General features: G+C 36.8%; 1 protein-coding gene across 13 annotated transcripts in view; it reads right to left on the reverse strand.

The window, feature by feature from the left end:
- PCDH15 (protocadherin related 15) overlaps positions 1-22104 on the reverse strand; it is a 460786-nt gene that overhangs the window by 335611 nt on the left and 103071 nt on the right. For 8 of the 13 annotated variants that reach the window (XM_061373828.1, XM_061373833.1, XM_061373820.1 and 5 more), the window contains one exon: positions 471-485. The exons of the other annotated variants lie outside the window; for them this stretch is intronic. In XM_061373828.1, the coding sequence (XP_061229812.1) occupies positions 471-485 (15 nt within the window). The remainder of the gene's footprint in view (positions 1-470; positions 486-22104) is intronic. 13 annotated transcript variants of the gene reach the window in all.

The following is a 22104-nucleotide window of genomic DNA, read 5'->3' on the forward strand; positions in this document are numbered from 1 at the left end:
AAGTACTTAACATCTCAGGCACCAATTAATATTTAAATATTCAGTAAAAACTTACTATGGTTTGTTCTGTGGTAAGATCTATGGTATGTGAGCCTTCCTTTCGATGTCATGAACGTACATCCACACACCCTCCCCCAAATATTCATGTATGACCACAATACAGTTTGATGGCTACACTAATAAACTTTTTCATGTCTTGCTCTAAAGATACCATCAGGGATCTCAGTGAAGCAGAAGTCCTTCAGGACAGAGATAACAGGATGGTAAATTAACCCAAAGAAATAACAAAGGAATGATTAAAATGTATGAATTGTAATTGAAGCTTCACAACCAAAACAAATGTAATTTGAATTTAACTGCAACAAAAGAGTCTACTTAAAGAAAGTGAAAAGAATTTTATAATGTTCTAAGGAAAATAAAAATTAAAAACAGACAAGCAATGTTCAGGAAGTCACATTTTGTCATCTTACCCTCATATTGCCAGTCTGGAGTCAAAAGTTTAGAGTCATCAATGGAAGCAGAGCAGAATAACGAAAGAAAATAAGTAAGATTTTGTTGTTTTACTCAAAAGATAGGTTCAAAGACATAGAGCAGTACATGCAGAGCTAGCAAAGGCATAGGTGTAGTAAAATACATAAAAACATGTATAGTAGAAGTGATGTCTGTACTTTGCGAACAATTTCATTTTCTACATTAAATAGAACAAAAATATTACCTCTTTAGAGCACACAGAAATACAAATTAATTAAGAACTTTTAATTTTCAAAGAGCCTCACAGTACCTTTGAAACAGCATAGTAAAAGACACCATTCTCTTTCCCATTTCACTGTATATGATATTGCAGTCTGTATTTTTAAAGACATTTAGTCTCTCCTCTGATCCTCCTGACACTGCCCCAGCCAGATAGGTGGCTACACCCCATTTGTAAGAAATGGCAGTTTCTAATTGGTTTCTAGCCAAGGGAAGAAATGCTGAAGTATCATTGTATTTGTTTGAAGTCTAAACAGTTTACACAAAAATCCCAGCAGAAAGTCATCTGTAAATTAAACACAAGAGCAAGCTGAGGTAAAACGCTATTTCCCAGCTTACGGTAAAAATTACACATTCATTGACTTCAAAGGAATTGCACTGCAGCTAATTACAGACTATAATTACCCCAGCACAGACATGACCTATGAAGGAAGATCAAAACTGTGAAGCATTTATTCAGTTCTCCATTTAAGTGAAGCCCCTAAAGGACATCTCCATGGCACAGTAATTTCCTTTAGCAACAGCTTTGCTATTCAGCTGATGAGTTCAACTGCAAGACAAGCTTCTAAACACTGATGGTAAGGATTGATAACATGGCATTCCTTGAGGCTGTTTACTATTAGCCTGAACAACACCTGCATTAATACCAATGATAATACAGTTTACACTGTTTTGTTGTTGTTGTCTGAAAATACAGACAGCTTGTGTGGGTACCCACTCACTCCTTCTTTACACTGGTGACACTGCTTATAGAATTTCACAAACCCATTTGTTTTGCTATCCTAAGCAGTTTGAATAAAATTATTTCATGAACAAACTCTGTTTATTCCTTTGATTCTAATATGCTTTAGTTTGGTCCCTAAAATTTGAGTCGTTTCTGTTGATAATTTTAAAGCTTTTTTGTTTTGAAGGTGTTAACAGTGAAAACATCATATGAAACACTATGTCCTTCACTTGATTGTAGTTCCCTATCAACATATTGGGTGGAAAGATAAGAAATGTTGGTATATCTACATAAAGTAAGGAATTTTTTTTTTCCCTCCTCTTTTTTTCACTGGATGTTACAAAAATACCAGGACCATAACAGACACAACTTTATTTTTTTCCAGAGATGTGTTATCTTTTTCTAGAAGTTCAGGATTTGGCTTAACTGAGTGACTCTGACAAACTCTTTGTTAGGGCAATCAAAGTCACTGATCCAAACTTCTACTGAAATTTTGTTTTCAGAAAAGGTCCCGATATTCACCACTGAACAGCAATGACCGCACACACAACCAAAGAGAAATCCAAAACAGGGCAATTTTTTATCCTAAAAATGACATGTGCCTTACCAAAAGAATATTCATGATTTTTTTGAAAACTGAATAAGCTTTTTCCACCATTATCGATATTCCACTCCTTTCTGGGGTGTCTCAATGAAAAGGCCAACTTCTAGTTCTACTGTTCAATAAGCAGATTACACAAACTAGAAGTCAATCACACGTTAGCAGCCTTTTTACAGAATTATTTTCCACCAAACACATGAGGATTTCCAGAATTATAATCAAACGAGTTACACAGTGTGTTTAGAATGAATGTTCAGCATTGAAATCTAGACAGAGTCTCAGAGAAAAGGCAAACTGTACATTTAAGTTCAGCAATTTGTAGAGGACTTGAAGTGTGAGCAGGTGAAGCAATAAAATTTATCCTGAGATACATTTCAATGAATGCAAGAGATGAGAGCAATAGCCAAAACTATTTCTATAGCTAGAAAAAAAAACAAAACAAAACAAAACAAAACCAACCAACAACCAAACAACAAAACAAACCCTGAGGCAGCATAATAGAGATCTGCTTGTGCATTACACTCATGGCACCAATAAAAAATTCTGAAGACATAGTTTTATTGCACTGATAAATATCAGATTGCTTTTCAAGATGCCTGTCACCCCTTCCTTCTCAAAGACCATATCTAACAATGCCACTGCCTTATTTTCATTCATCACCATACACTGAACAGATATTTAAAAATTTACAATTGCCATCCTACACAAAATTTGAATTCAAAGGGAGACAATTATTTTAATCTAAAAACTTAAACACAAATTACATGTTGTAAATATATGCATGGTACTTCTATTTTTCCTTGCAAAATACAATCAATAAGCAACAGCAATAAGACCTCTATATATAATAACCAGTAAACTCAAGCAGTGTGCTGTATTACCAGCCAGACCTGGTGGGAAATACCGGATACATGAGAAAGAATATATTTAGACTGAGCCAGGTGCACAGAAAGGTTATTCCCATCAGCAGGAGGATCTAGATTCCACCCAATAAAGATGACAGAGGCTTGAATTATTTAGACTAGGAAAACTGAAGTTCTCTGGAAAAACACTTGAGCAAATATCAAGGAGGAAAAATGAGTTACTTAAACTAAAGAGAAATACAAGTACAAAGAACATGCTGAGTGCAAAGGAGAAATGGTTGCATGCTACCCACAAGTTTAAGAAGAACATTTCCAGCCTGATTATTTTTTTTTTTTTTTTGACTGTCAGAGAAGATTATGGAACACTATTCCACAGCAGAAGTAGCACAGAAATGCTATTTCAGCAATTTTGAAACATACCTTTATTTGCTTATGAAAGGGATTATGGTTGGAAGGGACCTTAAACACCCATCAAGTTCCAAGCCCCCTGCCATAGGCAGGGACACCTTCCACTAGATGAGGTTGTTCAAAGTCCCCTCCAGCCTGCCCTTGAACACCTCCAGGGATGGGGCAGCCACGGCTTCTCTGGGCAACCTGTGCCAGTGTCTCACCACCCTCACAGTGAAGAATTTTTCTCCCTAATACCTAATTGTTCAGTTTAAAGCCATTTCCCCTTCTTCTATCACTACCTGCTCTTATAAAAAGTCCCTCTCCAGCTTTTTTGTAGGTCCCTTTTAGGTACTGCAAGGGTGCTCTAAGGTCCCCCTGAAGCCTTGTCTTCTCCAGGTTTAACAACCCCAGCTCTCTCAGCCTACCTCTACAGGAGAGGTGCTCCAGCCCTCTGAGCATCTTTGCCTCAACAGGTCTCAAGTTTTCTAGTTTTTTTCTGAAGTTTTATTTAAATGTTCCTCAACAGAATTTATTTCAGCAATAACAGATTGCTCTAATCCACAGAACCGAGTATAGACAATTGCACCAAAGGTGACTTAGAAATTAAATACACAAAACTTTACTTTCCTGTTCTTTTGTTCTAAACTGACCTATGTCTGACTGTGGGTCTCAGTATGTATCAATTATGTATTTTAACTATTCCAATTTCATGCTGCAGATTACCAGAATCCTGACATGCACCTAACAGTTAAGTTTTTAATACACTTAAAATAAATAAAGAAAGAATTAAGTCTTAGCACCTACCGAGACAAGTTGGTTTCTTTCCATCATATAGTTTCTTTGAAAAGAGGCCCTGTGCCCCATCAAACAGAAGCCAGTGAGCAGTAGCAGGGAAAAAACACCACACAGAGGCTAACTTGTCTTACTGATGGAAGGAAACTGTGCTCCATTGAAAGAACAGGGAGAACTGACACATTGAACCACAGTCTGTTTGTTCTACATTTGTTTGTTCTAACTTTCTCAGCAAAAAGCAAGTTGCCCTTCAAATTCCTGGGCATAATGGAGCAGTCATGGAAGTCAAATCATGCTGAAATGAACACACTTTAAGGCAGAAAAGGCAGTACATAAATGAGCTTCCCTATCTACAAGTTTTCACTATTTCCTTTTATGATTAAGCAGCAGCTAAATGTAATCGTGATATAGCAGTGCCCTTCCCCCCTCCCCCAAGCACCTTACAGAAAAGGCAGTAGGCATTCAAGCAAATAAACTTAGTAAATATAACAACAAACTATGAAGAGTCTCCTAAAAGCTTGCAGAAAAGCATTTTTGCTCCTCTCATTAAGTTCACTGTTTTATCTAATTAGTGTGTTTGCTTTACAACTATATTTGATCAAAGAAAAGAAAATAAATAAAGGGCCTGCCTCCCTGGGAGCAAAGTGAAAATCTATTCAACAAACTCTTCATGGATCAGTGACATGGCTCAGGTCCATTTGAATACCTGATTTTCATTATTTTAATTTTCATTACTTTTAATGAGATGGCTCAGAAGAAACTTTCAATCATTGTTCTAGGTAAGATGCTCAGCAAGGTCAAACAGCCTGAGCCAACATAGACATAACAACTTGAATAATCCCATACTCTACCGACACAGAACTGCCCAATCATCTTACTTTTACCTTATCCTTGCCCTCCCAAAGCCACTTCCCATCAAATTGTTACATTACTTGCAGGGCTTCTCTCTATTTCAACTTCACAGTGAAATTTAACAGAAACATCTATAAAATGAAAATAAATGTTACTGAATTTGCTAAAAAGAAACTGGGAGCTGACATGCAACATGAATTGCTCTAAGGACACCTGAGTAGAGAGCTGCATGACAAGCCAGGGATTAGACTGCTCAGCAGCCAAAGGATCTTTCCAACCACCACCCCTGAAGAAGCGTGGGGGTTTGCAATTAACAGCAGTATGCTTTCACCTCCCAAACTCTCTTCATTTCCACCATCATGAAGACCAACTGCATCCTCACAACAGTCCTTTCCCAGGGATGTTCTTTCTTCTGCCATCTCCTGAGAGAGCAGTTTCTTTCACAGAGGTGTTTTAAAGGACCTTATAAACTGGTCTCTTGCTCTGAATCACTTGAGGGATGCACCTCTTTGCCATTAATTGTAAATGAAGCTTCTTCAGGCTACAGTAGCCATTGCAAATACCTTCTTAACAACATTTCCAATAAACCCCATATTCATAGATTTCCAAAGATGGCTGTAGCCTCACATACATTTAGAAGCTCTCTGACAACGAAGACATGAAGTTAGAGATAGTCACAGTGATCAATACATGCCTGTAACATCCCTGTACTAAATGCAGTTACTTAGAAACCCAAAATAACCTTTCATACATCCCTAAATTACAGCTAAATAAAACATCTGAATTAGTTGGGAGCAGTGTCTGAAGCTGGCAGTTCTGACCATTACATCTTATGACTGCAAGGTATACATTCACATCAAAAGCTTAATAGTTCAAATGGCTTGCCCCACAAAGCCTTACAAATTTAAGTAACTGTAACCAAAGAAAGGTTATAGCGCTTGAGAGGGGATATTTGTTTCCAGTAACAGATTACAGCTTCAAGAAAAGTTCAATAACTTAATCCTATCACATCAAAGACAGAAAGAGTTTTACCCTGAGGAAAAAAAAAAAGTGAGCTGCCCTGCGGGGAGTACAACACACTCAACTGAAAAATAAAGAGCCAACCTGAACTGTTCTGGGGACATTATTTTGTGAAATAACTGTCATCGCCTAAGTGCTCCTGAAATTAAATCTGAAAAAAATAATCCACTTCAATAAGCTAATCACCAACTCTTCTTGCAGCTGCTTCAGAAACATCCAATTATTACTCTAAGATATTTTACATTTTCTTACATTCAATTTTGCTTTTATATATTCTGATAAGTAGCTTTGTTTGGTTTTATATAAATAAGCAGTCATAGACTGTGCAACAGTCAATGTCGAAAAAACTCAGTTCCTAGCAGATATGTAGCCTGATTTAAGACTTCTAATGCAATAAAATTCTGTTAATTAATTACTGAAGTAAATTATTTTATTTGTTGGCAAAATAAAATTTGTCAGTAGAATAGATTACTTTAGATTACTTTATAGTAATGTAGAAGTTTATTAGTCTTCAGCATTAATTCCTTACTTACCTAGAGCTTCTCCCTAAGTTGGAAAATCGCACCATGCAATTACTCTGTATTGACATTTCAGTCACTTTTGTTGTTTAATGAAGATCAGAATGTTAAGCTTATCAATTACTTAGTATCTGCTTGTACATTTAGTCCAAGACAAAAACATTTTGAAAGGTAGTGTGTGTTATACTGGCAGCTTTCCTGTAAAGCTGTGAACTCAACAGACAGACTAAGGCTTGACAACTCTTACACACTGAATAATGACATATTTATTCAACAGGAAAAACTCAAACCTAAGTTCAAGCACAGCTACAAAAATGATATCCCAAGAATATAGTATTAAGTCCTAATTGATTTTTTTTTTTTCTGTTAATTTGTCCAAGTTCTTCCTGAATCCATAGAAGTGTGTAGCATCTACATCTTAGGGCAAGCTCATTTTGAATCTAGGTACTGCTTGTTCACATGGTACCACCTCATTGTGGTGCAGGAAGAAACAGTACCCAATGGGATTCGATACTGACCTTCTACATCCTCCTTGCTTTTCATAAACCATTTTATCATCCCTAAATATTGCAGCAAACAATAATTTAAAGTGTATTCAGGATTCTGACCCACTTCCATGATTATGTGCTATGAATAACAGAAATGGTAACATGGAAAATTTAGTGCTAAAATTGACTGACATCTTTAAATAAAGCCACTGGAACTCTGAAGCCTCTAGACAAGAGCCCTGACAATGCCTCAGAATCACCATCAATTGCACCAAGTTAATTTTAAAGCTATATGTGCAAATATAACAATAAGACACATTCCCAACATACGGGACCAGTCAGCTACTGCAAATGAACACATACTGTAGTTTTCAGGCTAATACCACATACACCATACTATGCCACATCAGAAATACTGTGCCAGTTTAAGATGCCACTCTCTCGTGGTTTAAGGAAAAGTATTCCCTATTGCTGACCTGGCAAAGCAGAGCATATTGGCATTTGAACTAAGCCAGGTCTTTTTGTCCTGAAGTCCACAAGGTGACCCTGTGCAGTCTTCTAGTTCAGCTCAACTGTTTCAATAATACCAGCTGATGACAAAATGGTAACAAATAACAGGCAAGTGAGACAAGAGGCTTTGACACCTTGATCCACCCCTGCAGATTCTGAAGCACCTATCTAATCATAGAGTAGCACACACAATTTCTCTGAATATTGGACAGTTCAACACCAAATGCTAGTAAGTCAATCTTTCTAAGAATGAAACAAGTCATTTGATACTACAAAAAGCCTGACACAGCAAGCAAGCCAAAACTATTTTCCAGGCTCAGCAGAGTTAGAAAAAAGCCTAAATGAACAAAGGGAGTTTTCTAGAGCCTAGAGTGGAGGTGAAAGTCTAGATTTTTTGTTTCTTCCCCTCTGCAGTTACAAGCATTTTAAATTTGCTCTAGTGAGAATAAGAAAACATTCAACACCACTCCTTAGTTTAGTGAAAGCAATAAGCAATAAACAACAGGTTTAATCTCAAGCATACTCTTTTCTTCCTCTGACCCTTTCCATCCATGTTGAGAGAGAAAGAAAAAAAGAGCTTTTGAAAGGGGGTTTAGGAAGTCAAAAGTATTTAAAGCCTTTTTTTTCCCCCTCCATTTCTTCTGCACTGTTAAGTATATACACCACTTCCACAAAAGTCTTGAACATAAACAGAGAGAATGACAAAATCCAGTCCCCAAGCCTGAGTCACTGATAATTCTGTGGCCATTTTAAATAAGAAATGAATGGAGAGAGGGGAAAAAAAAAAAAAAAGGAAAAAAGGACACATGATTTCTGCCTGATCACTGACTAGAAATTAAAGAGAGTTTGTGCATTGCCACATAAAAAGACGTATAATGGAACAAAGCTAAAAACACCTGCAATAACTGATTTACTAAAACGTTGCCAGAACAGCAAGTGCCAAGAGGGCAGGTTCTGAACTACTGGGATGGTCGGAGATGGCACAAGTTACTGAGAAAGCCTGTTTCAAAAGAACTAAGTGATTCACAAAACAGAATATCAATGAATACAGTAAAACCTCAAACCCACGTTTTTTTAAATTGAAATTCCCAGCAAAGCTCTTGGGAGTTAGTGATATGCAGAGAAAATGATAGCACATTCTGTGCTTTATTTAAATTGGAGATGTAAAAACTCTAATTTTGAGACTGTGGCATTGGCTGAGGTTAAAGCACCTCACATTTAAATCTGCTGGAAAATATACTTCTGTTTTCAGAAGCATTTTATCCTCAGAAATGCCCCATTAAGTAAACAGTCCTTTGAAAGACCTTATACTTACTTCCACATTTTATATTTCCACCACTCATTCAGCAGAGAACATTCACAGAAAAAAACCCATGAAAGAGTCTCTCTAAACATCTTGATTTACAGAACAAGGTTCCTAATAAAGAGCTACATAGAGCCATACATTTAAATTGAGTAACTAAGCAACCCAATTTAAGGGGAAAATGTCCTGTCTTCTTTCCTGTGTGACTGAATTCAGAGCTACAGCTGTGCAATTTAGGATAAGCTTGGCAATAACCTTTACATTAGCAGGCTTGTACTACAATTGCTCTGTACTGAAAATAGCATAAGAAGGGCTTTCACAGACTATTTTCAGCTCTTCCTGACAGACATTTCCAATTGTAGAAAACCAGGATGGAATGACAGCGAACTTGTGTTTGATTCAAACACATTTGTGATACTTCTTAAACCTACACTGAATTTCTGTGCTTTGATTCAGAGTGGCTCAATTAAGCATTAGTCAAATTCATAGCTCAGAAATTCAAAGACTCAAGTGAAAGACAATCTAAATGTTAAAATCTGACTGTAGCTGAATTTGGGTTTGGTTTGGTTTTAAATGGACAAAAAGTGAGGCTTGATGGATAATCAAATATAAAAAGGACATAAACCCAATAAAGAGTATTCTTGTAAGCTCTTGTTACCACAGCCTTATAAAACATTTTTTAACACAGAATATACAACCTGAACAGGCAATACATTGTGTAGCTTAATTTTTTTAATTTTTCCAGATTTGTTTTTTTTACGGTTATAGTATCTATAAAGGGATTGGTACATGATCAAGTGTTGTGGATTGCTATTTTACATTTAAAGCTTTAGAAAGATGCAGTACCATCCATCTTTTGGGCAATATACTTTTAGATTGAAATAACTTTCCATTTTACAAGCAGTTTGAGAATTGACAGTCTTTAAAATCATACTTGTGCCTGAAAACACTGTAAAACACAAAAATATGATGCTATGCCAAGTAGCACCTAAAACTGCTATTACCAAAATAATTTTTAAGACCATTAAAATACACTGGATGACTCCAGAATAACTGCAGTATCTTCAAAAGTGCTTAAACATTAGAAGTTGACTAAACTGGCTTTTAACCATTACTATTCACTGAACATTAAAATTTCATAGTATTTTCAATATTTTCAAAATTACTTTTTTCCTATTATCAGTGCAATGCATTTAAGACAAAAACTTCATATAGGAGGATTAAAAAATATTTAATATTTGGAATTAAACTGAATCTAGGTACTATAAGAAGATTTTCAAGTAAAAACAATTTTAACTGCTGTATAAAAGCAGAAATTTAACTACTAATACAGGCAACTCAGAAACAGCAGTTGGAGGTACTTGCAACATTTCATATTGTTGAAACTTTTTATATGTAAATAAAAAAGGATTAGTATTTATTAACTGAAACATGTGAGAATAGACAGCTAAACTGCCTATAGATGATCTAATAATATTTAGCCTTCCCCTGTTCCTAAAATGTAAATTTGACTTCTAGGCTTTAGCCTCATTATTAAGGTTCATTGCCACTGCAATCACATTTAAGCATCAGGCTTAAATCATCTTCATCTGAACAGTTTCTCCTGTTTCAGGCCAGGATTCTTTTAGTACACAACAGACATGGAAAACATAAGTTTATCTTCCACAGAATTTATCAAGGTTAGCTGAGACAAAAGAAAGAAGCATTAAAAGGAAGTTTAAGATGATTAAATTTAGGAAAAAATATTTCTTTTTTTTCTACATACACAGAAATACTTTCATTTTTTAATGTAGATAGAGAATTTTTGAATATCACATTACAATGTGTGAATAGCATTGAACCGTATTCTTGAGAATACATTGTTGTCAACTCTCTTTAAAAAGGAATGCTTTTTTAAGCAGACTAGAAAAAAAGTTGTAATGTCATGAAACCTCAAACTCCCTTTGGATTTTTAAGATTATAACCCGCACCCCTTCCCTCATCTTAAACATCAGAAACATTCACAAGGTATTAAGCAAAAATCAAGAGTGAAGTTGTAGGAGTACTTCAGTGGCACAATAATAAGAAGCTGTTTTGCTCCTCTGAAGTCACCTCTCCTATGCTGAGTACTGGGTACTGTAAACAGTTCAAGAAAATTTCTCTTGGTACCATATGTGCCAAATATACAGCAGGTAGCCCATGCCTACCCCCACTGAACACAGGCTGTGCCAATTAACCTGCCAGTTCTAGGACTGTTTATGTTTCAAGTAATTAATTAGCAATTTTGTGAGCATTTACATATTGTGCTTATAAACATCTTTCTCATGACATCTCTAATGAAGTCAATGTTGATCAACATCTTCCTGTAATTTAATCAAGACATCAAGCAACAGTGACAGAAGGTGAGGAAGTCGCTTTGCTGCTGGTAAAGTAAAACCCCACTGCGCCTTTCACAGAAATGAAGGGAAGCAAGACAATTCCTTGCCTTAAGACACATAATCTTTCAGCTCCTTGAGTACCTGCTCAAACATTGCTGTAACTAGACAGTCAAAATAGGCTTCCAAATTACATCTTAATTACAAAAGTGCAGTACAAATTTTCTCCCCGTTTTTCCATGGCAAATGCAGCCCTGATCTAGGAGGACAACCTGCCATGTCCGAAAGTCACAAGACTTCCACTGAGTTATCTAGCACACATATCTAGAGTATTCCCTATTCCATCCGTGCAAAAAAGAACCATCTGCATGTTTACAGGTCTTGATAATGTGTCTTAACTGAATCATGATTTAATTACCATTGAACTCTCTCTTGAAGTAAGACAGACATTGTGCTTTGGTTTTGAAAGCAGAAAGGTTTTTCTTCTGATTAGATGCATACTTCTGATAAGTATTTCAATGAGCAAAAAAAAATATACAATCTTAATTTTATAATTAAAATTCTTCCCATCTACAACAATAATTATATTCATTCTTACAGGCGTTGTACTTAGGCTTCCTGGTCCCACAGTTTATTATTCACGTTTTCATGTAAATTAACAAAACATCTCCCAGTTCTAAACACAGTTTGTCTGAAAAAAATGCATGGCAGGATGGGAGCAGGAATACAGACCTTATATGCAAAGTTAGTACTCTCTTCAAAATGTATTTTAGAAAAGAAAACCAACAAAAAACAGTGGTGAAAAGCATTAAGTTGTAACTCAAGGTTCTATGAAACATCTATTTAATAAGCAAACTGCAGTCTGAGATGAAAGAACAAATTTATGGAAAAGGCCACATCTATGGCATCATCTGTTACTCCTGCCAGAATTTCCTTATACTTGTATTTGGAAAGCGTGGGCCCTGTTGACTAAAAAATGGTCTGGTAAATGTCAAAGTTACAGCTTTTGCTTGTCTTTGAACCAATTTAAGCTTTATTAAAATAAACTTACTGGGTTGAGGTATCTCCACTGTAAAGAAACTATGTATAAAAAGAGACAAAGAACTGCTTGGCTCAGAACCCTTCAGCAGACAGTGGTCACTAGCACTCAGCTGAAGAAGATTCCCTAGATGTGCCAAGCACCACAAAACATGGAATTAAAGCCAAGCGAAGTGGTTGGTGCTGGTGTGTGGGCTTTCTAAGCTCTAAACACTAAAAGACTTTTCAGAAACTTATACACTTCAGGCAGGACTTTTTTTATGTGATTTGTTTGTCATGTGCGTGGGGGAGGGGTTTTTTTTCAGTTTTGTGGGGTTTTTTGTTGTTTTTTTTTTGTTGTTGTTGTTGTTATTATTATTATTGCTTTTTTAATAACATTAGTGAAACTGAAGTCCAAGCGCAATACATCTGCTGTCTGAAACCTTTAGCATCAATCAACAGATACCTTGCAAGAAGAGAGTCGATACATTTCTGCTACATTGAAAGAGACATTTCATATCCCTTGCAATGAGTCCAAACCCTCATATTTAATTCTCAATTTTTACTCACTTAGAAAACAGTTTCAAAAATAAACACCTCATAGGACATACTGATTACCACCAAAACCTCTCACCACAGTGATGGTACTTTTGTGCTTCCCAAGTTACCAAATCGCAAAGAAATATAATTAAGAAAGTTAACAAATCTACCACTTGTGCTAATAATGAGTATAAATAACATAAAATTCAAGTTCAGCTTCTTACTGCAAAGACTATCAACATTTCAAAAAAAGAAGAGGCTACTTAATGGCAGAAATTAAGATTGATCATATGTTCTTGTAAAGATGAAGTCCTCAGTGTTCTGGCACTTATGAAAAACAAGAAGTACCAAAGAAATAACCAGGTTCTGCACATCAGTGAACATACTTTTCCCCTCCAAACACATACATACACACAAACACTTCTCAGTGTTTGACTGGAGAAGACAAGCATTAGTAGGTGTACTTCTTAAGTCAGTCCAATCCCAGTGCATATTCAGGGGAGTTTACATCAGCAAGGATGGGCAAAGAATGTTTTTTTCTTTAAAAAAATATAGTAAAAGTTTAGACCTACCAGCTACATCAAGGTCAGCAGCAGGAGGGCAAAAGTGATGCCCCCAGGCTGGACTCAGTTTCACCTCTATAGCTGAAAATACAAGGATACAGAGGAGCTTCCAAATTCTTCCTGTAAGGTTTCCATCTATGAGATAGCATTGAAAATAATCCTGCAGATGAGACAGCAATTGGACAGGTATTTCTGCAGGGATTAAATGCATTCTTAGCATTCAGTAGTGCCAAATGTTATTCCCCTCCTAATCTCATTCAACCTTATTTTTTCTTTTTATCTAGCATGCAGGCACTGATAAAGTAGTGTACCTGACACAAAAGTACTCAGTTTTTACTCCATATACAGGCTCACTCTAGTGGAAAGTTTGATTAATTTTGTATTATCCAGACACACAATTGAAAATAAATCCCAAACCACTGATTGCAGTGGAAGAACAAGCAGATAAGGCATTTCCTTTTCATACCTCTACTATTTAATTATACAAAGGTTCTACCCACAAGGACTGTAAGAAAACAGCTGAGAACAGCTATGAGACATTTTTAGTATCATTTTCTAGTTCTGATTGTTTATATTCTTCAAGTATAAAATTTTTTTTTAAGATTCTGTTTCATTACAGTTTTATTTATAACAGTTTATTTATAACAGTTGTTTATCTGAAGCCATTCACTCACTTTATCTTTCCATGTCAGTACCTTCAGAACTATTTTAATTATCAGACAACAGGTTCACTGATTATATGGAACTGTGTGAAGAACACACTTGTAAGTGTCTGGCTTTATCTGTAGTTTGTATACTGAGCAACTCAGAGACATTTAAAATACAGTAGTGTCCATCACATTTCTTTGAGCACCCAGGATGTTATTAGCCAAGCAGAGACTCTCACTATCTGTTAATCACCGCTTCCTTAGCAGAATAAAAACACTAAGGCTTGAAGACAAACCAAAACAAAACTGCTAAGCCCCTGAAGCTGTAAAACCACTAGCCCATGCCACTATACCCATTGGTGTTATTAACTAAACAGATAAAATTGTAGATATGAGGAGCAATTGACTTGAGCAGCATCCCAGGGGCAAGCTTCTGTGTCTTCCTGATTAACTTCATTCAATTATGTCTTCTTAATTGCTCATGTGGTAAAGCTCATTAAATGAAAAATAATATTGCTTTCCTGCAGGTTGTGCACTTGAGATTTGAAAAATGGACACCACTGATGTACCTTTGAGATACTGCCAGAAAGATTTCACAGAGCAGTTACAGTATAGTGGAAATAAAGCAGGCATGTTTTTGTGGCTGTAGGATCCTCAGTCTCATTGTGAACTCAGTGACAGAGTATTCCTCAGATTCTTCTAAACAACTGGTAAATTCTCACTTTAAAATCATTCAACTTTTCTCCCTCCTCCTACCTTCCTGCTATCTCCCCCCCACCCCCCTGCAAGATAACCAGAATTTTAGAGTTTCAGTTAACACAGAAGTTCATAATTTTAACAGCACCAGAAAACAAAACAAATCCTTGGGCTTGTCTTTAGCTTTATGGTATTAACCTGTAATTAATAATGCCCAGAAAGATGGGCTTCACAAAGCTATACATTGCAACTTTTTCAGTTCCCTTTGCTGAATTCAAGTTCCCCCTTCATTATCTGTTCACCCAGAAATTATTCAAGAGCATTTCTGAACAAAACCTCTTTGCTATTCCCAAACCATATCCACACCATATTGCACATGTAGAAACAGCATGATTTTTACAGAAGATATTATGTTGTTACGCAGATAAGCAAAGAGGAGGCATGCTTTATTGGTAGGTTTTTCTATCTATTTTCTTTTTGTTGTCCCCCCCCCCCCCCGAAAACATAGAAATAACTCCAAGTTAATGGTCCTAACCCTATCTCTGTCAAATGAAAGCATCTTCTTTACACACAGTATTACTACACTTAGCAGGAGTTGCAGATGCCCCATTTCAATGACCTGGAATAGATTTCCTATCAGGACAAACGTACTTTGTGAGAGTCTCATAAGAAACAGATCTTATTGAACGTGACAGTTTAGTGAAGAAAAAAACCGTAAACAAAATCTCTACCAACAAAGACTTTAAAACAACATATTTGATTGATGTCTACTGCTGAAATAAATCTAAGGCTATGAAAATTTGCTACAGCTGCATGTTATAAAATAGAAGAAATATGTTCAAATACAAATTATGTATATTCTACTCCCATCCAAAATAACATAATCCCAAAACAACCAGTAAAGGGTCAATGGAACATCTCACAAAATGCACTTACACACATGAAAAAACTTCAGATGTTTCCCTAATGTCCTCCTCTCATGTACAACACAATACTTACCAAATAAGATGGCATTTACAATATATAAAAAAAAATAATAAAAATGAAGGAAAATCCCTTGAGCAACTCCTGTACTTTAGTCAAGCAGAGAAGAGTGCTCAAATAACTATCTAGATGATTCTTAGAAGCAAAACATCGTAATTTTCTCTCTAGAGCCTCTTATCAGAAAATTCCCCATCTGCACTGATAAATGCTTCTTTTATTTTATATTTAGCATGAAATATTTTATATAAAAACCTCAAATTATTAGAAAGCTAAAAACAGCACCAAGATTTTCTTCAATTAATTTTTCAGTAAAAAGCAGTAAAGGAGAACTTGGGAGGCCTAAAAAGAAAAAAAAAGAAAAAAAAAAAAAGCACCAAAGGGAAACAGAGCTCAAGTTTCTGACTTCTGTATCTGAAACTTTGCATACTAAACAAAATGGTCTATTACCAATGGCTCAAAAAGCCATTTAGCACCTTGTAGTGTGATTACCATGCTGAGCTGTGGAGAAAATCATGACACAAACTTGAAGATACTGGTTTTCATCTTTTTATGTCTAAAAACCTTGATATAAAACTTCAGATGCCAGGGTATTACAGGTAATAACAGCGGTACAAATCTTGTTGTAAATTCTACAGACATCGTAATGAACATTAAGCTACAGGGAACTACTTCCCCATTTTCTGATAAGTGAGACTTCATTTTAGAGGGGATTCATTTCTTTGCACTGAGTGCTGACAGTGTGGGGGCATGGGCAACAGTGAGGTCATACAACTGCTTATGCTGTGTAAGCCTGTTCACTGAACAGACCAAAAGTGAGTGAGATTTATTTGGAGCTCCCTAAATACAGTCAGGTGTCCTACTATTTATCACTATTATTGCCAAATAAACATACTGTGGATTTTGAGTAATTAATTTTAATCTGCTGTTATCCATCTTGGAAAACAAAACAACAAAAAAAGCCACCCAGCTATTTCTCCAGAAACGTGCCCAGTTTGCCAATGAATTACAGAGATACTAATACTAATGCAACATCAGGCAAATAACAGATGTCCTGTTTGAGCCATCTGGAGGTTCAAATTAAATTTTTAAGTTAGGGAGGCCCCTAGCTGCTTAAAACTATGTGTTCCTCTTTAGGACCCAACAAACAAGTCTTCTAAAACAACTTTGTTTAGAAGTAAGCTGTGAAATAAGTCTCATGCTAGACTGAAACAGCAGGTCAAATGTTTATCTCCCATCTCATTATATATCCTTAATTTCACAGAACAACTTGGCAGTAACAGAATTATATGTAGCTGCTCAAAGCAATGACGTTCCAAAACGCGATGATCCTACTAATGGAAAACCCTTCTTGTCAGTAAAACCGAGTTAATACAAACAGCTCATTCTAGCAAATGAAGAGAAAAAACTTAGTTTTCTCAACAGAAAATACCACAGAGCAGGATTTAATCTATCATAAAGGGGAAAAAAAAAAAATCAGGTATTTAACATTTCATCAATATTGCAGGCAAATAAGCAGTAGCTTAACAATCTGACACTAAAACTATGATATTTCGGTACAGGATCAAGAATAGCAAACCAGGTCAGCAAACTATTCACTATTTTGCAGAAGAATGTTTAAAAATGCCTGACAGTTTGCAATACCTTGAATAGAAACCCCATTTAAATGTTTCTAAAGTGAAAAGTGATAATGTTTATCACTAGTGAAATCACAGAATAAAAAGTGAAATGGTATTGTGAGTAAACACACCCAAACTCAGATTGTAACACCAATCGTCCTGTGAAAATCAGTGGTTTAGGATATAGATCTTCTCAGCCTTTAATTGCAGAGAAATCAGACTTATCTACAAGTCCAACTGAAGAACACAACTTCTCTCCCTCACTTCCTTTTTCACTTCTTCAGCCATTCACTTTGCAATGGGGCTTAACTAGGTGCATCATGATAATTTGACATTATTTAAATATTTGGTTTATGTTCACTGTAGCCTACACATATAAACTATTAATCTATACACCAATCTAAGGCTTGTCATGCCTCAATACACTGCAATAAAGGACAGGTTTTTTTCTCACTATTTTTAAAACATTTATTCACCAGACAACATAGGCCAGCAGAATTACAATCTGCAGTTACTTCAAAAGCTACAGTAATATTTGTGGACAAGGGAGGGTGTTTGGTTTGCAGATCTTTTGGTGGTTGTTTTTTGCTTAGGTTCAAAACCCCAGACATTTCCTCATCGCAGGCACTCCACATAAATCCTTAGGAACGGGTTGAGTTAACATGAGCTTTATTCAAGAAAAACACTGACTATATTTAATGAGACAACAGCTGAACAGTAACAAGCCTGTAATCTGAAAATGATTACTGTAAAATGAATGCATTAAAATGAGCTGAGAGAGCTGGTTCGCTACAATTACTGCCGAGACACATGACTCTGCTCCCACTACACACACTGCAGCAGAGGTATAGTTGTCTGGGACATGAACTCAGACCCTCTGGAAGTGCTGAAAAACCCAGATCCCTATTTAAAGCCTTCCTAAGTAGGAGTCAACACTTGACAAGCAATGAACAAGAAAGTCAAGATCTCTGAAAAAAAAAATTCACACTTATTTTTAATCAGAACAACTTAGCTACAGCACTACTGATATTTTTCTATACTAATTACCTAAAACTTCATCATTATTACTATTGTAATTTGAAGTGTGCTTGCAATAACCCACTCTTCAATCATGTCTTTGCCACATGATAAACAGAAAACGTATGCATGGTCTTGATGCAGTTAAGAATGCATCACTCCCAATTAATTGAACTGAAGCAAAACTGGGCATTTGACATGCTTCAGAACTAAATCTGCAATTCATAATGCACAGAACCTGTGCTCTAAAGGACATAGCTATGAATCAGTTCTTGTTATGCCAAAATTAAATCATAATGCAATCAAATTTTGATCCGGTTGAAGTTCCTGTGCCTTGTTTTAAACAGATACTTCTCATCAAAAATAGATTAACTTGAAGCATAGTAGCAACAGGGAGATGATTTCTATCACAGCTTATTTATCAACATATGACATTCTCATATAAGCATTCAAAAAATAATTTTTACTGCTGGACTAGGAGGAAAAATGAGATGTGTCTGGAAGGTAATGTGATAGGGGATGGACAATAATGTATAGGATCAGAGGGAATATGGAGCCTGCGAAGACAGTAATGAAATTCAGTGGAGGAAGAGGGAACCCCAAAGATAAGGGAGAAATTATTATAATGCACAAAAAAGGTATTTACAGAAGACTGAGCATGGAAATGAATGTGCACCAAAGCACAAGCCAGCAAGAAGAAGGGAAAGCCTCAAGAAAGAAGAAACAAATGGGTGTTTCTCCGTGTTCCAATTCATACCTCATCCCACTCCTCACACATCCTGTGGATATAATGAAGAGTATAGTAGAAGACTGCTAACAACTCAGACTGCTATCCCTAGACCCTATTGCTTCATCTTAAGAAAACAATTTTAGAAGGGTTTGGTCTAAAAATAAACTTCAATAAAGGAAAATAAAACAAACCAAAAACTTGTGCTATGAATACTACATTTTTAAGACATAATTTAGGTACAAAAGCCAACTAATCAGGCAATGGAAAACTTATTGTAACACATCTATGTTTGCAGGCTACATACAACCAACCTCAACCCTAAGTAGCTCAAAGCTTCTTTATTGGCACAAGTAGTCTGCTGCAGTCAGTTCTTACTGAAAAAAAAAAACAAAACAATTACTAGCCTCCCGTATTCCCATGATGCACCCAGTAATTCTAAGTTTCCAAACTGCTGCTACATATACAATATGTGAATATAAACAAATTAGCTCAATATCTGCAATACAAATCAAAGTTGAATAGGCAATGCAACTAAATGGTAGACCATGGTATGAAAAAAGTAGCAGTAAGGGACATGGGCAGATTTTGAAATCTGACATTTGTAACATTTATCTGTAAGCTTTTTGAAAGTCAGACTGGTACAGTTACTGAAATTGTTTTTGAAGTGCAAAGCCTGGTTTCCTCCAAAGTTATTTCGATAAATAGCCACAATAAAAATTTACACTGGTTCTTATTAAGGGCGTCCTAGCAGAGAAATACGGTCAAATGGTATGAGCTATTTTACTAGTAGATCTAGTGACCTACTCATCTGCAAATGTGTTTATGCTTAAGGGAAACCTGCAATACACCGAAATAAACAGATTCTGCTGATCCAGCTGTATATGTTACAGCAATTCAGCAGGTAGTTGAGATGGATTTACTGGATTAGTACAGATGGAGTTTATTTTGTGAAGAACTATGTCAGAACACATGGAACTACAAAGAATACAAAAAGAATTGCTTGGAATAGGAATTTGAAGAATTAAATTTGCATTGTCCTATCTACAACAAGCAGATTCTGTCTAGACTGAAATCAAGAATGTACACATGTGGAGAAGGGAGACCTCAGCAGATAAGTCAAGTCCAGAGGGGAAGATGTCAGAAGAGCTAAATTAAGCTCTGAGCAGGAAAGGTTGCTGCATTTAATGTCTTTACGCTACTTAGAAGAGATGCGAAATGCACATGTGTATACAGGCTTTACATTAATACACGTTTGCAATTAGGTTAAGAATATTCATGACTGAACACCTTTAATGCAGAATAAACAGAGCAATTACAGCATAATCCTCTGTACCCAGCTATACACAGAAAACCTACCTCAACCCCCCAGAATGAAGGAAGAAATCTACCATATCTGAGAAAGCAGTGCCTTATTCACACTATGTCAGTGCATCACCTGTCTGGGCTAAAAGGAATTAGTTTCAATGGTAGCGTCAAATTTGTTCTGTGAAATCTGGACATGAGATGGACATCACAGGCACAATATTCTAGAAAACCTGACTTCCTTACTATACTATGTCAAAACACAGACTAAATTATCAAATAAAGTTACAGATACATGTCTCCACTGGAGACTCTTCCAAACACTATCATAAAAGCACAAGGTTTACCACTATAGGGGTTAGCTCTGCTTAATACACACACACTGCGGCTATAAACCAATATGAATGCACAGACACAACTGTTGCTAATTCTTCAGAGCACAGCCCAGTATCACTGGAGTTGTTTAAGAAAGTCCCAGTATTCAAGCCACTGTTACAGAGAGAACACAGGCTGTGACATTGTGCTTTCACAAGGGTTTCTGCTTTTCCTGTACCACACCTTCCCTTCCTAGATATGAATCTCACCTTAAGAAAGGACACCTGCCTCTTGAAGGAAAAGCACCAGCTCAATATTCATGCTTTCCCATGGATGTCTCATGTCAGTCAAGACATGGAATCTCAAAGAACATCAGTTCTTGCAAATATATAGCCCAAGCAAACCAACACACACCACCTCACATGCTGAAGAATAAGGCTGAGCAACAAGAAATTGGTAGGCAGATTCCTAGAATACTCTTGTTCCTAGCTGGATGCCACAGTCTGGCTGTTCCACAGATGTTGGAATTTTTCACTTCTCAGTAAAGTGGCTTCCTGCCTCATCCATCCCAGGACCATGGCAGGGAGCACACACGGTACTCTGTCACTTCTGCCAGGAGATCAAGGGCTAAAATTTGCACACTCACTGAGATCAACCTTGTTTCTGATGTCAGTATTTCACAAATTTAACTTGCCTCCTGCCAAAAGGAAACTGATGATCTGCAGGCTGAAAGCATTGCTAAGGGCACTTCAAGTCATAGAATCAGAATAATTAGGGTTGGAAAGGACCTCAAGATCATCAAGTTCCAACCCCCCTGCCATGGGCAGGGACACCTTGCTCTAAACTATATCACCCAAGGCCTCGTCCAACCTGGCCTTGAACACTGCCAGGGATGAAGCATTCACAACCTCCTTGGGCAACCTATTGCAGTGCCTCACCACCCTCACAGGAAAGAATTTCCTCCTTATATCCAATCTAAACTTCCCCTGTTTAAGTTTTAACCCATTACCCCTTGTCCTACCACTACAGTCCTTAAGGAAGAGTCCCTCCCCAGCATCCTTATAGGCCCCCTTCAGATACTGGAAGGCTGCTATGAGGTCTCCACGCAGCCTTCTCTTCTCCAGGCTGAACAGTCCCAACTTTCTCAGTCGATCTTCATATGGGAGGTGCTTCAGTCCCCTGATCATCCTTGTGGCCTTCCTCTGGACTTGTTCCAACAGTTCCATGTCCTTTTTATGTTGAGGACACCAGAACTTAACACAATACTCCAAGTGAGGTCTCATGAGAGCACAGTAGAGGGGCAGGATCACCTCCTTTGACCTGCTGGTCACACTCCTTTTGATGCAGCCCAGGACATGGTTAGCTTTCTGGGCTGCAAGTGAACACTGAAGCCTGCTCATGTTCATTTTCTCATCGACCAGCACCCCCAAGTCCTTCCCCGCAGGGCTGCTCTGAATCTCTTCTCTGCCCAGCCTGTAGCTGTGCCTGGGATTGCTCCGACCCAGCTGTAGG

Source organism: Neopsephotus bourkii, unplaced genomic scaffold (assembly GCF_033783945.1).
Source record: "Neopsephotus bourkii isolate Nb327-2 ecotype Australia unplaced genomic scaffold, CSIRO-AGI_Nbou_v1 NB_1634, whole genome shotgun sequence".
Taxonomy (NCBI): Eukaryota; Metazoa; Chordata; class Aves; order Psittaciformes; family Psittacidae; genus Neopsephotus; species Neopsephotus bourkii.